Genomic DNA, 18151 nt, shown 5'->3' with positions numbered 1-18151 from the left:
AGAAGAACCATCACTTCTTTCACAATTGGGTAACTCATGGCATCCTAGTTATCTACTCCTCTTTTCAAAATGATTAACTATTAGCCACAAAAAAATATAATTTCTGCCTTATGAAAGTAGACTTGGAATAATTCCAGGCTTTTAAACTCATGTTGGCCTTCCTGCAGATCTGATAATATTGTGAGTTCATATATCTTACCACTGTGAAGTCAGAGTAGAAAATACATCATCTCTTTCAGATTCCTGGAATAACTTCAGAAGTTCTGGATCTCCAGATAAATGTGCAAGAATGCGCAATTCAATCTGTGAAAAGTCTGTGAGATACAGTTCTGCATTAATTTAGAATTTGTCAGCAATGTTCCTCGTGGTTGCTGCCCACCCCGGCCACCCTCAGACTCTCCTGACTCTGTAGCCTCAAGGTCCATGTCCCTGCCTCCCATTTCCCAGGGTCCCCTGGCCTCAGTTTCAGGAGGTGAGAAATGAAATGGGGAGGATTGTGCAAGGTGAGGAGGCTCAGGAGTGAGTGAGAATGTGTGCGTGGAGGGGAGTTGTTGTTATAAATAGGATGACCAGTTACCCTATTTATAGGCCCCATCAACAAAGTGACATTGAGCAAAGGCATGGAGGAGGCAAAGGAGGGCACCAAGATGGTCTCTGGGGAAGAGGAATGGCCTGGGCAAGGGCCTGGAGTGGAGCTGACTCTGAGCTGGGAGGAGTACGGCCCAGCAAGGCCACAGCGAGCAGGGCAGACAAAGCACGGGGGCAGGGGCCAAGGGTATCTGGGATTTAGATACGGTGATGTGACAGGACACTGCAAGAAAAACTTGTTATTATGTACTGTGCCTTAGAATTTATTTGAAAGAGGCCAGCCACAGTGGCTTATGCCTGTAATTCCAGCACTTTGAGAGGCCAAGGTTGGCGGATCACCTGAGGTCAGGAGTTCGAGACCAGCCCAATCAACACAGTGAAACCCTGTCTCTACTAAAAATACAAAAACTAGCCAGGCATGGTGGCATACGCTTGTAACCCCAGTTACTTGGGAGGTTGAGGCAGGAGAATTGCTTGAACCCAGGAGGCAGAGGTTGCAGTGAGCCAAGATCATGCCACTGCACTCCAGCCTGGGCCATAAGAGCGAGACTCTTGTCTCAAAAAAAAAAAAAAAAAAGAAGAATAATTTATTTGAAAGAATGAATTCCACAATTACCTTTAAATTGTTCAATTTCTAAACCTTTGAACCCTATGAAAATGCATAAAGCAAGCTACAGCAACGTACCTGCTGCTAGAAAGGTGTGGCCTTTGGATGAAACAAACATGGCCCTCGGGGAGATGGTGAGAATCTTGTCTTCTTTGCCTGAATTGTTATTTCAAGAGTATTTAGTGAATCTGGTCATGAACTGATGCACAGCTATTCCTCAATACAATATTATTTGAATATTATTCTAAAGTCCAGAGTTAAGATTTTAGATTTTTCTGATTTTTATTAATTTAATATTTTTAGAGATCGGGGTCTCACTTTGTTGCCCAGGCTGGAGTGTAGTGGCACAATCATAGCTCACTGCAGCCTCACACTCCAGGGCTTAAGCAATACTCCTGCCTCAGCTTCCCAAAGCAGCTGGGACTACAGGTGCACACTGCCATGACCAGCTAATTTTTAAATTTCTTGTAGAGACAGGGTGTCACTATGTTGCCCAAGCTAGTCTCAAACTCTTGGACTTAAGCAATCCTCCTGCCTTGGCCTCTCAAAGTGCTAGGATTACAGGTGTGAGCCATGGCGCCTGGCCTTATTAATGTAATTTAAAAATAACATATTACTACAGAAAGTTAACTAGGTTTCCTGCTTTTTTAAATTTTCTGTTCTGTCTAGAATTCTTAATGAAGAAAAGAAAAAGTCAAACGTTGACAACTGAATGCATTCCAGTAAAAGCAATCTTGGAACTCTCTGAGCCTCACTGATGGAAGGTCTATGTGGGAAGGGGCAGCAGGGGATGAAGCTGCTCAGGATCCCTCTCCATGGACCCTATTTCAGGACAGTCACATGTATTTTAGAAAGGACTGCTCACTGGGGCGGGGAGCAGTGGCTCACACCTGTAATCCCAGCACTTTGAGAGGCTGAGGTGGGAAGATCACTTGAGCCCAGGAGTTTGAGACCAGCCTGGGCAACATGATGAAACCCCATCTCTACTAAAAATACAAAAAATTAGCTGGCCGTGATGGTGCATGCCTGTAATCCCAGCTACTAGGGAGGCTGAGGCAGGAGAATCACTTGAACCCAGGAGGCGGAGGTTGCAGTGAGCTGAGATCACAACATTGCACTCCAGCCTGGGCAACAGAGTGAGACTCTGTCTCAAAAAAGAAAAGAGAAGAGAAAAGAGAAGGGAAGGGAAGGGAAGGGAAGGGAAGGGAAGGGAAGGGAAGGGAAGGGAAGAGAAGAGACAAGACTGCTCATTGGGCTTCATTGTTTTGCCAGGACCTTCCTGCACAGCAGGGCCCCCAGCAGAGGGGGCAGGAGTGCCCACTGCCAAGGGTAGGACGTGTACAGGGCATGGACAGCAGAGCTCTCATTTGCTCAGATTTGAACTTTTTCTTTTTTAGAAATGTACTCATCAGCATTACAGCAGAATAGCTTAAAAGAAAGAAGAGTGTTCATGTGCTTTATAATGTGCTCTTAAACTCTTTTTAAGAGTGTTAGTGTGCTTTTATAAACATTTCCAGTAATGTTCAGACTTTAATAAGTACCAGTGCTATTATATGTTTGTTTTTTCTTTATTGGGAGGCTGGTGGGGGAGAGATGGTAGGAGGAAAGCTGCTTTCCTGATATAATTATCATCTGTTTCCACTTGTAAACTGCTAACAGGGAGGTACCATATCACTTTAGCTGTTTTTTATTCTTTCAATGTATGTTTAAATCCTGGTCATACAAATACAGAGAACTTCAGGAAGGTGAAGCAGTTAGTTATATAGAAAATCAATGACAAGTAACTTTTCAAAAAATGTTAAAAAGGGCACAGTGGCTCACACCTGTAATCCCAGCACTTTGGGAGGCCGAGGTGGGAGGATCACTTGCGCCCAAGAGTTTGAGACCAGCCTTGGCAATATGGCAAAGCCTCATCTCTACAAAAAATATACATACATCCAAATTAGCCAAGTATGGTGGTGTGCGCCTGTAGGCCCAGCTACCCAGGAGATTGAGGTGGGAGAATCACCTGAGCCCAGGAGGTCAAGGCTGTAGTGAGCCGTAATCGCACAACTGCACTCTAGCCTGGGTGACAGGGTGACACCCTGTCTCAAAAAAGAGTTACCAGAGACTTCAGCAAGGTAGTAAGAAATGAGTTACCTTTAAAATTCTTAGGTGTAGTAATCTGAATTGGGTGCTTGGAGATACCTTGGATATTCTGTTAATAATAAGAGACTAGCTTTAGTTAAAATATCTACTCTTAATCTGTACTACTTAGGGTATTTAATGTATATCACATTTTATTAAACATTAAAACAAGTTAGCCAGTGTATCATGCACAAGCACATTAATACTTAATACAATTGTCTAATATCAAAACATAATTTTGGTGAATATACCACTAAATATACTTAGTAGATTTGAGAACAATTCCTTTTGACTCTAGCCTATGTGACTCTTAACATAATTATGTATAGTCATTCTTCTTACAGCAGCCCAAATTATGAACTCAGTTAACTTAAAAATTCCTACAACATATATTAATGGTAGGTTTATGTGAAATTTTTATATTGTACTTTTATTTTAGAACATATTTTAAGATGAAAATTCTGGTCTCTTTGATGCTGGTCATTCCCCTCCCCCACTGCTCCTGGCACTTGGTAACTGCCTCTGTCTTAGCCTGTCCTAAACTTGGTGGCTTGTGCTGTGGCCCCTGCAAACTCTTAGGGCCAACTGTTAAGCACCTTCACACTTTTACAACTTGGGCAATGTGCAATAGCTCACATGCTTCTAGCCTGTTTCAACTATTCAAATCATGAGAATTTCTGTCACAACATCTTTTGGATTCTTGGCAGTACCTTGAACAATAATACCCTGCTTTGTCTGGGAATAGAACTCACTGGGCATTATTAGTTGGTCTTGACTCCCTGGCTAAATCTGACGAATTGTGCCAAGCATCAAAATCCCGCAGTCTTACAGCGATGCTCCTTAGCTCCCCCTAGAAGCCCTGGGAAGTGGTAAGGCCACATTGTCATCCTCATTTTTTTAAGATGAGGACATGAAGGCCTTGGGGTATTAAGTCAGTGGCTCTCAAGTTTTCTATACATTAGAATCACATGATATCTCAAAAAATACCCAATATTTACAGGATAAGCTCAATAATAGTGTAGAGATGACAGAGAAAACAGCTATTGAATTTGAAGAGAGATCAATAGAAATGATCCAATCTAAAGAAGGGAAGAACAATAAACAAAGACTCAGGGACCTGTGTGCTAATATCAAAATACAATATCAAATTGTGTTCTCTTAGTTCCTAGAGAAAAGAAAGAGAATTATGCAGAAAAAAGTTTTCTTAAAGAAATAATGGCTTCAAATTCTGAAATTTAGTGAAAGACATACTTTTTCCAATTTGAGAAGCTGAACAACCCTAAATATGGTAAATTAAAAGATAACCAGGCCCAGAAACATCATAATCAAACTGCTGAAAAAACTGTGATTTAAAAACAATGTTGAAAGTAGCCAGGGTAAAATGATACTTTTCATGCGGAGGAACAGCAATGTGAGTGACTGCAGATTTCCTACCAGGGACCATGCAGACCAGATGACAATAGAGCCACAACTTCCACAGACTGAAAGAACTGCCAACTCAGAGCTCTTTATTCTATCCTCCAGGAATGAAGGTGAGTTAAAGGCATTCTCAGATGAATAAAAATTAAAGTACTCTGTCATCTGCAGACCTGCTCTAAAAGAAATGCTACAGGAAATTCTTCAGGCTGAAGGGAATTGCTTCCAAAGGGAAACCCAGAACTTCAGGAATGAAAGATGAGCAACAGAAACAGTCGATATCTGGGTAAATATAATAAATCAGCTTTTTTGAGTTCAATGGCTTTTGTAAGCCTTTTGCATCTTATTTGAAATGGTAGAATATGAAATATAAAAATAGCCTGTGGTTGGGCACAGTGGATCACACCTGTAATCCCAGCACTTTGGGAACCCAAGGCAGGAGGATCACTTGTGCCTAGGAGTTTGAGGCCAGCCTGACGTAAATTTACATGGCTATTATAAAAAATGGCAAAAAAAAAAAAAACATGCTGGCAACAATGCAAAGAAAGGGGGAACTCTGGTACACTGTTGGTGGGAAAGTAAATTAGTGCAGCCACTATGGAAAACAGTATGGAGTTTCCTCAAAAAAAGAAAAATTAAAATGCCATATGATCCAGCAATTCCACTGCAGGGGATGTACGGAAAAGAAAGGAAATCAGTATGACAAATAAGTATCTGTACTCCCATGTTTACTGCAGCCCCGTTCACAACAGTCAAGATATGGAATCAGCCTAAGTGCCCATCAATGGGTGAATAGATACAGAAAATGTGGTAAATATACACAATGAAATACTAGTCTGCTATAAAAAGAATGACATCCTGTCATTTGCAGCAACACAGATGAGCCTGAAGGCCATTATGCTAAGTGAAATAAAGCAGGTATAGACAGACAAATAATGCATGTTTAATTCCAGTATATGTACATAGTGGTAGCAGAATTGTTCACCTGTACCCCTGTGGAAAACAACTTTATCAACTAGAGTGCAATAATTGTGTTCAGTTGCTTCTGTCTTTTGTCTTTAAGACTCCATTTGTTTCACGTCAGCATCTTTTTCTTCCACCTGCCCCCCAACAACTTTCCCCAGTCAGGTTGTTTCACACAAATTTAATATAATTAGATTGGTATGTCACATTCTGTCTCCCATCCTGAGATCCCCCGACTTCATAAATGACTTTTAAAAATTTACATACATTATAATTCACTCTTGCTGTTGTACATTCTATTGGTTTTGACAAACGCATAGTGTCAGCTATCCACCATCATAGTATCATACAAAATAGTTTTACCACCCTAAACAATCCCCAGAGCTTTACTTATCCAACCTCATCCCCAAGTCCCAGCTCTGAACTTTTGGAAACCACTAATCTGTTTACTGTCTCTACAGTTTTACCTTTTCCAAAATGTCACATAATTTGGAATTGTATGGTATGTACCCTTTCCAGACTGATTTATTTCACTTGGCAATATGCATTTAAGATTCACCCATGCCTTTTTATGGCTTTATAGCTTATTCCTTTTTATCACTGAATAATATTTCTCAGTATGAATGTGTCACAGTTTATTTATCTATTCACCTCTAAAAAGACATCTTGATTGCTTCCAGTTTTTGGTGATTATGAATAAAGATGTCATAAGCATTTCTGTGCAGGTTCTTGTGTGGACATAAGTTTTCAGATTAATTTAGTGGATGCCTAGGTGTGTAATGGCTGGATCATACAGCATTTAGTTTTGAAAGAAACTGCCAAACTTGGAAAATGGCCGTACCATTTTTCATTCCCACCAGCAATGAACGAGTGCCTGTTGCTCCACACCCTCACCAATTAATAATGTAAGGGTTTTTTTGTTTGTTTGTTTGCTTTTTGATCTTAGTTGTTCTAATACGTATGTAGTGGGATCTCGTTATTGTTTTAACCTTCCCACCTTTTTGATACCACGACTTTTCCTCATCCTTCAAATCTGCACACAAGCAGACTTCCTCCTTTCCTTAAGGAAGAAACGTCCTCTAGCTCCTTAATCAAGCAAGCTGGGGGTCTGTCACAGTGCTCTGAAGAGCATCCTTGACATCTCTCAGTTCAGACCAAGTACTGATCACAACATTGAACAGCTGGGGACCTGGATCCCCCCTTCCAGGAGCACCTCACACATAGAAAGTATGTGATACGTGCATGTTTACTGAATGAGTGAGACAGAGAGGCATTGAAAGCATGTCAGTAATAAAAACTGAATACACGCAATGTACAAATTGCCACCTTTCACTAAACTCCTTCCTTCTGCTTGTGCCTTGTGCACGCATCCGCCCGATACTGATGATGTTCCGCTACACAGAAAGCACCACGATATGCAGCCCAGGGAGGGGCAGCAACGCAAAATGAACTCACACACAAATCTGGCCTTCTGGGAGTTATTGTCTGTCATGACGTGTGTATCACACATACAAGTCACATAACGCAGGGTTCAAATGAACAAAATGAAAGCATGTCACAGGAGACTCTCCGTGACACTCTGAGGGAAGGAGAGAGTACTTCAGGCCCCTGAGGAGTGAGGCTGGAGAAATCAGCCTCACTCATGGCAGAGTTCCAGGAAATCAGGAGACAGGAAGTGGCCACAAAACCACATGTGTTTCTTCTGTAACCAACCTTCATGGGCCTTCAGCAAGCCTCTCTGGAGGAGGTATCAGCCCGTGCCAAGCTTTCCATGGCCAACGCTCCCCACTGGTTGTGCCGCTGTGCGACAACCAGATCTGTGAATGTCTGTTCATGTGCACGGGTTCACATTTCCAAACACATGAAATGCTGCTGTACTTCTCTATGGGCCTCTGTGATGCAAGCAGCCATCAGACAGAGTGCCGTCCCTAACGCCTCATGAGCAAACGCATGTTCACAGGTGTCTACGTGAGCAATTAGCACATACAGCATGTGAACTACCAAAGACCAAGGGTGACCAAAGTGACTGTGGTGGGAAGCGACAACTAACGAGTCCGAACATCTGGGAGGAAGCTGGGTCCCACCGGGTGAGAGTCCGAATGTGGGAGAAGCCTGTGGGGGTCACCCAGCACACCGGGGGTGTGGATGAAAGCGTGGTTGTCACACGGCCATGAGAGCATCGAAGTCAGACATCACTCTAGCAAGCGGCTGCCGTCACAGACCAACACCAGGTGCTAGCATGCAGGGGAACCGTTGGCGGAAGAATAGAGAAGCAATCACTACCTGCAGGCATCCTCTGCCGGGAGGGGCTAGACTCCCCATTTCTCTCCTCGGGCGAGGAGCTGGCCACCCAGGCCGACAGCAAATGGTGATATCTGAATGTTTCTGCAGGTGAAAGCCTCAGAACCAGCACACTGCTAATTTGTTGGAGTCAACAATGTTATTTACATTACATAAGCTGGTCCCCTCGTGTTGACCACCCACGAACATTTCATCTCCCAGGTCCAACTGATGTCCAGGGGGCAGAGACCATGCCCATGTGTCTCCTAAGCCGAGCAGAGAGAGCACACAGTGACGCAATCACACAGCAGAATGACTGGTTTAAGTTCCTCAAACTACGGAAATGGAAGCAAACTGGAATAATTTTCTTACAATTTTAATCTCCTCTAGGGTATACGATTTTCTGCTGTTACTGTGGACATCAAAGTGTGTGGAGATCACTTCTCAGCTGCCTGTTAAATAAGCCCAGGCGAACCTCACAGAGGAAGGCACCTGTGCTCAGCCCTCATCGGTTGCTCTGGGCAGCCCAAGTCTCCCATGAGTGGTTGCAGGGGAAAGTGCCAGCCACGGGGATGGGGCAAACCCCAGCATGTTTTCATGGTGAACTTGGTATGTTTTTGCAAATAAGAGAACTGATCTAAAAAAATTGAATGTTAACAGCCTTTATTTAACATTCGGTGAAAGGCAAGGTGCTGAGATGACGTTTTAATTCTACAATGTGACATTTGTGAAAATCTCAGTAGCTGTAAGTGAAATGCTATGCAGGGAATAGTTTCAGCTGTAGGTGAAGGGGTTGCACCCAGGAGGTACATGAGCCCGTTGCTTTTCTCCCTAGTACTGTGTGGACCTGGGTATTTTCATCTGTCTACCTGACTGAAGCTCCAGATGGAAGGTGCCAAACTGGGGAGGTGGTGGAAGTAAGGAAAAGGTGATGGCAGCCCTGCTTTTAATGTGTCGACTATGTCCTTGCAGCCTCTGGATTGAAGCCAAAGGAAAGTGATAGTCATAGGGTCTCGGCCAGCCTGAGGGCACGCTGGCTCTCCTTGTCTTGAGAAAGCTGTGGCAGTCGCCCCACACGCGCCTTCCTGGGTGCCAGGCTGTGTGAGGCACCTGAGAGGTGCTGTGCAGAACAGCCACACGGCACTCCGCCCTCCGGACACAGCCTCCCAGGGCAGGGCCCACGGCATCTTCATTGTCTCCCCAGCACCTACTACACAGCCCAGCACACAGGGGCAATTCACAAATGGTGGCTGAATGAGTAAGATGAAAAATAAATAATTTTCACAATAACCTAGCAAAGAAGGTGCTACTTTTATCATTTCATGGATAAGAAAAGTGAGGTTTCCATTAAGTAACTTGCTAGAGTAACACATCTATTGACTGAGCTGAGATTTGAACTCAGTTCTGCCCTAAGCCAAGGTTCTGTTGCTCCAGAGTCTGCCAAACAAGGCCAGAGGTCTCCTGAAATAATTTTTCTTGATTAAAAAAAAAATCCAAGTGAAAACCACAACAAAAACACAGAAAAGGACAGCTGGCACAGAGCTCAGAGTGAGGGCCACAGCAGCACACCTGCTATGGCACCTGGGCCAGGCTGATGCTACTGCACTTGACCTAAGTAGCTAGTGGAGCCTGACCTGCAGTCTGAAGGGCAGTGTGGCCCTGACCCCATGTGGGATCTGGAACCCTTGAGTGGCTTGGATGGGCAGCCCCCTCTGCCTGCTCCGCCCTGACACACTCCCGTGGCCCCCCTCACCCACTAAAGCTTCTGCTCGGCTGCCCCCTCCCCAACCTCTTTAACACTGCTTTCCTGAGGCTGGTAATCCTCCCCCCACTACATACGTTCCACGCGTTTCACTCTACTCTGTATCGTTTCTCATTCCACATGCGTATTGGCTGTCTCATGCCCTCCATCCCCAAGCCTCCACGGAGCACAGGCATTTCTTCGGTGGGGGGAAGGGTCGGGGGGGACAGAGTCTTACTCTGTAACCCAGGCTGGAGTGCAGTGGTGTGATCTTGGCTCACTGAAACCTCCTCCTCCTGGGTTCAAATGATACTCCTGCCTCAGCCTCCCAAGTAGCTGGGATTATAGGTGCACGCCACCACGCCCAGCTAACTTTTGTGTTTTTGGTAAACACAAGGTTTCATCGTGTTGGCCAGGTTGGTCTTGAACTCCTGACCTTGTGATCCGCCCACCTCAGCCTCCCAAAGTGCTGGGATTATAGGCAGGAGCCACTGCGCCCGGCCAGGGCAGAGTTTTGATCCATACAGTGCAAGCACCCTGAACATCCTGGCACACAGGTGTTCAGAAAACATCTGTTGAATAAATGATGATGAATGGAGAGTGACAGGAAACGGGGTTGGAGAAGCAGGTGGGGTCAGACCACAGGAAGCCCTAAGAGCCAGGTGAGGAGACCAGACATTAGTTACCCCAAGAGCTCTGGTAGCCACTGGAGACTTTAGGGATTGGAGCTATGGAGCTGGGCTTGCATTTCTGATTCCCAGCTGGAGGGATGAGAGCAGGAAGGTGGGTGGGGAGCTGGAAGGCTGGCACCAAGATGTGCAGGCAACAGGGTGGGGACAGCTATACCAGGAAGCCCAAAGGCTTTGGTGGCCAGCCAGGACCCCTGGGCTCCAGCCTGTGTGACCAGTTGAGCTGAGGAATCACCATCCCCACAGGGTAGCTCAGAGGAGAAGCCAAAGATCTGGCTTAAAAATGGTGAAATCAGCCAGGCGCAGTGGCTCCTACCTGTAATCCCAGCACTTTGAGAGGTTGAGGTGGGCGGATCATTTGAGGTCAGCAGCTCGAGACCAGCCTGGCCAATAAGATGAAACCTGGTCTCTAGTAAAAATACAAAAATTAGCCAGGTGTGGTGGTGCATGTCTATAATTCCAGCTACTCGGGAGGCTAAGCTACTCTGAATCCGGGAGGCAGAGGTTACAGTGAGCCAAGAATGTGCCACTGCACTCCAGCCTGGGCAACAGAGTGAGACTCTGTCTCAAAAAAAAAAAAGAAAAAAGAAAAAAAGGTGAAATCACTGTGCCTTTTTTTTTTTTTTTTCTAAGATTTCTGAAGGAAAGCTGAATGAAGAGGGTTGAGACTCGTGAGCATCTGCGCAGGCGTGGAAGCTGCCAGGAAAGGAGGTGCTTGTGCAGTGGGCTCCGAGGAGCAAGGATGAGCACCCTTGACCACAATGAATGGGCAGAGGGAGTGGAGTCCCTCCTCTCGGAAGGGGACAAGCCCCAGGTTCAGAGGGGAAGGGCAGAGCCACACTGGGTCACCAGCAGGGCACAGTGGGGAGAGGGAGGAGCCACGGAAGCGGGCCAGGCCCCCAGCGGGGGAAGCGTGAGCCTCTGCCAAGCAGGGCTGGCTGGAGCCTGGGGCCCGCAGCTCCCCTGGGGTCAGCAAGGCTGTGGTCACTGTGCTGGGCAGCGTGACTCAAAGGGAGGCCAGGCTCCTCCACCTGCCAGCCTTTGGCCCTGATGATCCATTTTAAACTGCAGGTCCCAGTTCCTTAGTGGGTCACAAACAGCACTTTCAAAGGTGAACTGAATAGAAGAAAAAATAGCAATGTGCACTGCACACAGTGGAACCTGCTCTACATATGTCCCTGTCAAGAGGCAATGCACAGAAAGTACCAGAACGTTCCTCTTCCCACTGTGAGGTGATGGATGGAATGAGGGGATGGCTCAGTTTACTCTAGATAGAAATAGGAAAATATTAAATCACTCAAAATAATAAAGATTTTAAAAGTTCATTTGGGTTTCAAATAGTGCAGATTTAGTAGTAATTATGTGGTGTATGAACATCTTGCTAATAAATCTTTTGATAGGTATTTAAATTATATTATATGGGAGGAATATTCATCAGGAAAGCAGAAAAATAACATGGCAACAATGTAAAGGCCTTGATTAGAATTACTTCAAAATAGCACTTATATCATTTATGTGGGTCCTAATGAAAACAGAGCCTAAAGACTACATCAGGAAAGAAAGGCCTCTTCATCTGGGGTACAAGTCAGTGCCCTGAAGAAAATTTTATAAGAATCTCCAGGAAATAACAATTTACGAGTGGCTGGGGCTCTGGTTAGAACTCAAAAGGTAAGTAATAAATAACTCTTTCACTTTTTTTTTTTGTACATTCAAAGGGATTATTTATTTATTTATTTATTTATTTTGAGACAGAGTCTCACTCTGTCGCCCAGACTAGAGTGCAGTGGCACAACCTTGGCTCACTACAACCTCTGCCTGCCAGTTCAAGTGATTCTCCTGCCTCAGCCTCCTGAGTAGCTGGGATTACAGGCATGCGCCACCACACCTGGCTAATTTTTCTATTTTTAGTAGAGATGGGGTTTCACCTTGTTGGTCAGGCTGGTCTCGAACTCCTGAACTCATGATCCACCCGCCTCAGCCTCCCAAAGTGCTGGGATTACACGCGTGAGCCACCGTGCCTGGCCAGGATTTGTTAAATTGATGCAAGGAACAGGTTTAAAATTTGTAACTCTTATTTCTGCTGATGGTAGGAATAAAATAATTTGCCACTTGGGCTGGGCGCAGTGGCTCATGCCTGTAATCCTAGCACTTTGGGAGACCAAGGTGAGTGGATCACTTGACGCCAGGAGTTCAAGACCAGCCTGGCCACCATGGCAAAGCCCCATCTCTACTAAAAATACAAAAATTAGCCAGGTATGGTGGTTGTACATCTATAATCCCAGCTACTCGGGAGGCTAAGGCATGAGCATTGCTTGAACCAGGAAGGTGGAGGTTGCAGTGAGCCAAGATGACACCACTGCATTCCAGCCTGGACGACAGAGTGAGATTCTGTCTCAAAAAAAAAAAAAAAAAAAAAAAAAAAAATTGCCACTTGTGGAGGACACAGCTATTTGGGGCCACACAATACTTTCTTTTCCATTTTGTTTAGAAAATGGCACTCGGATCTTCATGACGGTGCCCACCACCCCCCTCCTTTAAGCCAACCAGCAGACTTCATTGTCAGGCCACAGAGACACAGGGAGGCACTTGCCAAGGCATCTGTGAGACGCGCTTCTCCATCCTTCTGTGAAGATGCATGAGGCGCTCTGCATCTCCACTGGAGAGAAACCCAGCAAGCACTGCCCAGGCCTGCTGGGACCCGTGGGGAGGCTGTGCAAGAGAGAGGCTGAGGAAAGGGCAGAGAGAAGCTGGGTGTGCCCATATAATGTAGGCTGCCAGATCAAACCTTGCCTGAAGCTAGCCCTTCTTCAGCCTTCTAGGTCAGGTAAGCTGAGACATACCCCTAATTGTTTAGGTCAGCTGAGTTTGGTTTTGTGTGATCTGCAACGGAAAGTCTGCCTGAACACATGGATTGTGGTATCTTAACCTCCAGTTTAGACATGTGGGGAAAGCACTTGGTCAGTGTGGCATTCACAGCTGGCGGATTCAGAGCCCAGCTGCTCTCCCCTCTCTGTCCTTCTCCTTCCACTCACACTGCTCCTTCCCAAGGTGGTATCTGGGGTGGTGGATGATGCTGGGAGCCTACATACGCCCCTGGCACCTGAAGAGAGGGTCCTGTGTCCCCAGCTGTGGCCACCCTGCCCTTGTGGACCTCGGCTGCCCGTGTCCTTGCCCTGTCTGCTCTGTTGGTGAAGTGTTCATGAAGGACTGTGGTGCATTCTGTGCTCTCAGCACGGCCAGCATCTGGCATATGTCCTCTGCCAACTGGGCCGTGGCGCTGGCTCTGGCAACACTGCTACCTCCTGAAGCTCAGTGGCATCCTCCCTGTGGACCTGGCCTTTGGCTGTCCATCTCACAGCTCTCCTCCATGGACCAGTGAGAACCCAGAAAACATGGGCAGCCTTGGTTTCCATACCAGGGGAGTGCAGGACCACAGGAGCTTCCAGCCCCCTCTCAGGCTCCTTGGAGAGCACTGCTTCCGGCCCCCTCGGCATGGCACTCCTGGAGACTGCGACCCAGCCTGTGCGGTGCTGCATTCCCTCCTCTGGCTTTCCACCCCCACTCAGAGTTTCTAACCCAGAGGGGCCAGAGGAAGTCAGAGCCTTTCAAAGACTCTTTCAAAGTGTGCTCAGCTCTTGGTTCTGCTCTCATGCTCTCCCCCTCAGCACCTCTTCCAAGCCAAGGAGGTACCCTCTCCCTCCTGTGAAGTGGGTCTCTTGCATCCTCTCTACTCAATGGCTTCCTTTATAATGTTAAACTCTAAAAATACAAGGCTTTGAGTCTTGATATTTAAAAGGAAGCTTCTGAAATTCAAAAATTAACAAAACAAAACATTTTTTGATCTCTCATGCCGATACTTTCCTTGTTTCTGCTGTGCCCTTTCACAAGTTCTAGTTGAAAGCCAGAGCTGAACACTGATTCCTTTATTCTCGGCTGTAACTCCCTCTCCCTCTGAAGTAACAGAGGCCTCAGCCCCACTGGGCAGGCAGTCTCTAAGTAGCAAGAGGTGCTGGGAACAAAATATGCACTGGAGGGTTTCTCAAAACTACCCCTGTGCTATCAAGTATTTTGTTCGATTACAGCTGCCAATAAGGAGACTTCTGCTTCCAGGAAGGTTGTGTAAACACGTTCCCTATCCCTGTCCCAAGAAACAACTAAAACCCTGGGCAAGTATAAGAGACTCAGAAAGGTGGAGAAAATAAGGCAGACTGGCTAGGGACCATGGGACCCAAAGAATCTCACAGAGGTGAGTCCCAGGTTTCTCTTTGCCTAATGTGTCCCAGACAAGCCAGTAGCCTGGAAATGCCAATAACCACAGACAAAAACAACAACAAAACAAAACAAAAAACAAAACCTAACAAAAGCCTGCTCTCATTAGCCAAAGGACCAGGAAAAGGACAGCCTAGCGAGAAAGAAAACCTTTAGACAATAACTATTCTACTCCAGCCAAACACCACACAAAAACCCGTGTTTGTGGTTTTTTTTTTTTTTATCCCCCATCCCCACCCCCGCCATCCTTGATACCTAGCCAAGATTTTTTTGGTAATTTTCCATCTACTGAACCCTCACCCCCTCTGTTGGCTATAAATCTCCAGCTGCCAGTGTGGTATTTGGAGTTGAGTTCAATCTCTCTCCCCTATTGCTATAATCTTAAATAAACTCCCCCTTGCATGTTTAACTCTGATGCAATTTTTTTTGGACAAACTATAACATGTCAAAATGTATGGGTTAAAGCTAGAGCAGTGCTGAGAGGAAAATTTATAGCACTAAAAATGCATACTTAAGAAAAAAGAAAAAGTCTCAAAGCAATAATCTAAGCTTATACCTAAAAAGCCTAGAAAAAGAAAAGCAAAATAAACTCAAATCAAGCAGAAACAGGAAATAATATGGAAACTGATAAATTGAAAATAGAAAAATAGTAGAGAAAATCAATGAAAAGATCAATAAAATTGACAAAACTCTCAGTAGATTGACAAAGAAAAAACAGAGAAGACACAAATTATCAATATCAGAAATGAAACCGGGAATATCACTACAGACCCTAAGACATCAAAAGGATAAGGAAATGTTATGAAAAACCACACACACGTGAATTTCACAACTTAGACAAAATGGACCAATTCTTCGAAAAGCATAAACAACTGAAATTCACCAAATATGAATGAGATAATATGAGCAACTGTATAACTATTAAGGAACTTGAACTCATAATTTTAAAACTCCCCAAAAATAAATATCTAGGCCTAGATGATTTCATTAGAGGATTCTATCAAATATTTAAAGGAGAATTAACACCAATTCCACATGATATCTCCCAAAAAGTACAAGAGGAAGGAACACTTCCCAGTTCATTTTATGAAACTAGTAGTACCCTGAAACCAAAACCAGATGAAGACAGATTAATATTCCTCATAAACATACACACAAAAACCTTTAATAAATATTAGCATATAGAATTAAGCAATATAATTAAAAATATATGATCCAACAATTGACTTGTGCACACTTATCCCAGAAAAATAAAGACAAGTACACACAAAAACCTGTATATGAATGTCTATGGCAACCTTATCTGAACAACCCAAAACTGGAAACAACCCGGATGTCCTTCAAAACTAAAGTGCAACTTATACCCAGGAACTTCAGGTGGTAATACATTGCCCATGGGAACTTAATATCTGTCTTCAAAATATCATATATTATTTTGAACAACTAATAACTTTCCTTAAAGTTGTAAAAAGGGTCTTTTATAAAATACATATTCACTGTTAAAATTTTTTTTTTTTTTTTTTTTTTTTTTTTGAGATGGAGTCTCGCTCTATCACCCAGGCTGGAGTGCAGTGGCGTGAACTCGGCTCACCACAACCTCTACCTCCTGGGTTCAAATGATTCTCCTGCCTCAGCCTCCCACGTAGCTGGGACTACAGGCATGTGCCACCACGCCCGGCTAATTTTTGTATTTTTAGTAGAGACGGGGTTTCACTGTGTTGGCCAGGCTGGTCTTGAACTCCTGACCTTGTGATCTGCCTGCCTTGGCCTCCCAAAGTGCTGGGATTACAGGTGTGAGCCACCGCCCCTGGCCCTAAAAATATTCTTAAGAAGACTCTTTTCTTAACTAGAAGAATTCATTCATTGTATTCATCAAAATCCTGCCACGTGCCAGCTATTATGAAAAATGCTAGTTCTTCAAACACATAACCTACAAATAATTAATATTTAAATAACATATAAACTACTGGAGGAAATTCCTTTACCTAGTGAATATAGGCTGTAAGAATGAATGCTATGTATTTTTCCTTAAAATTGCCCCCCCCCCATAATCAGTTAGCTATATTTAGCACTCGATAACTAAGATGTAAGTCCCTGGTTTTACTCTTTCCTTCAATAACATTTAGGGATTACCTATCAACTGGTAGACACTGTGCTTGTTTCTTGGAATAAAATATTGAAAAAATTCAAGGGGCCTACAGTAGAGGGAAGGCAATCACTAGCAATGGAACGATGACCATGGTAGGTAGTCGACACTCTGGGAATACACATCACACATCTGTAATGAAACTATAGGAAGTTAAGAGTGGTAAGAATATGGAAATAGACCAAAGGCACGGAATCGAGAGCCTAGAAACAGGCCCACGCATTTGTCAAAATTCACAAATGACAGAGGCATTACAAATTACTGTAGTTCTTACAATAACAAGTTATAACAAACAGTTGCCTAAATGGAAAAATACTCAGATTGCTACCTCAGACCTAAATAAAAACAAATTCCAAGGGAATTAAAGACCCAATGTAAAAAGTAACTTTATTAAGAGAGAATTTGCTATCATAGAACACACTATAGGCGAAAAAAAAAAGAGAATTTGAGTATCTTTATGATCTCCAAGTAAGAAAGGGTTCCTTAAACGAGACACAGAGAGGTATAAACCTTAAAGGAGAAGACTACAAATTTGACAATATTTTTTAAAAATCTGTAAATCAAAGACATAGAATCCAATCTGAGAAAAACAAACCAACCACAGAGTGGGAGAAGATATTTATATAAGTGCACAAGAGACTAGTATTCATAATACATAAAGAACTTTTACAAATTAATAAGAAAAAGACAAACCACTAAACTGAAAATGGGCAACAGAGAGAAACAAGTGAGTCACTGAAAAAACTCAAAAGACAAATAAACATAAAAATACACTGACCCTCATTAGTAATTAAAGTAATGTGAATTAAGTCACAATAAGATATTAATCCACACTCATCAAATTGGCAAAAACTTAAAAATGTGGTAATACCAAGTGCGGTGGTCTGTAGGGCGATGAGGTCTCTATCACACTGCAGGTGAGAATGTGAGTCGGTCCACTCATTTGGAGGGTGTTTAGTGATGTCAGGAGAGTTGAATACCAGCATGCCCTATCGTCAGGCAATACTGGTGAGGTGCTAAAGAAACCCTTGCACATGTTCAAAAATATTCTTCCCAGCATTTACTTTTTTTCTTGCGGCATTGTTTTTAATAGTGAAATATTGGAAACAACCTAGTATATCTGTACAATGACATACTATATAGCAGCCAAGATGAATAATTTAGAGCTACGTCTGTCAACACAGATAAATCTCAAAAACATAATGTTGAATGAAAACAGCGAATTTATAAGTACAATATGCTATAATTTATATAAACTTCAAAATAGCAAAAAAAATACAATCTATCATTTCAGGAAATATATATATTTAAGAAAATATAAATAA

The 18151-nt window shown here is 43.8% G+C and overlaps 1 protein-coding gene across 1 annotated transcript in view; it reads right to left on the bottom strand.

Moving 5' to 3' along the window:
- Nucleotides 1–18151, bottom strand: part of POLN (DNA polymerase nu) — a 164344-nt gene that overhangs the window by 56048 nt on the left and 90145 nt on the right. The window contains exons 15-17 of the mRNA XM_030801238.1: nucleotides 3335–3392; nucleotides 1274–1351; nucleotides 200–314 (exon numbers count right to left, since the gene is read on the bottom strand). Coding sequence (XP_030657098.1) covers nucleotides 200–314; nucleotides 1274–1351; nucleotides 3335–3392 — 251 coding nt within the window. The remainder of the gene's footprint in view (nucleotides 1–199; nucleotides 315–1273; nucleotides 1352–3334; nucleotides 3393–18151) is intronic.

This window comes from Nomascus leucogenys, chromosome 20, assembly GCF_006542625.1.
Source record: "Nomascus leucogenys isolate Asia chromosome 20, Asia_NLE_v1, whole genome shotgun sequence".
Taxonomy (NCBI): domain Eukaryota; kingdom Metazoa; phylum Chordata; class Mammalia; order Primates; family Hylobatidae; genus Nomascus; species Nomascus leucogenys.
This window is presented reverse-complemented; position numbering and strand designations above follow the sequence as displayed.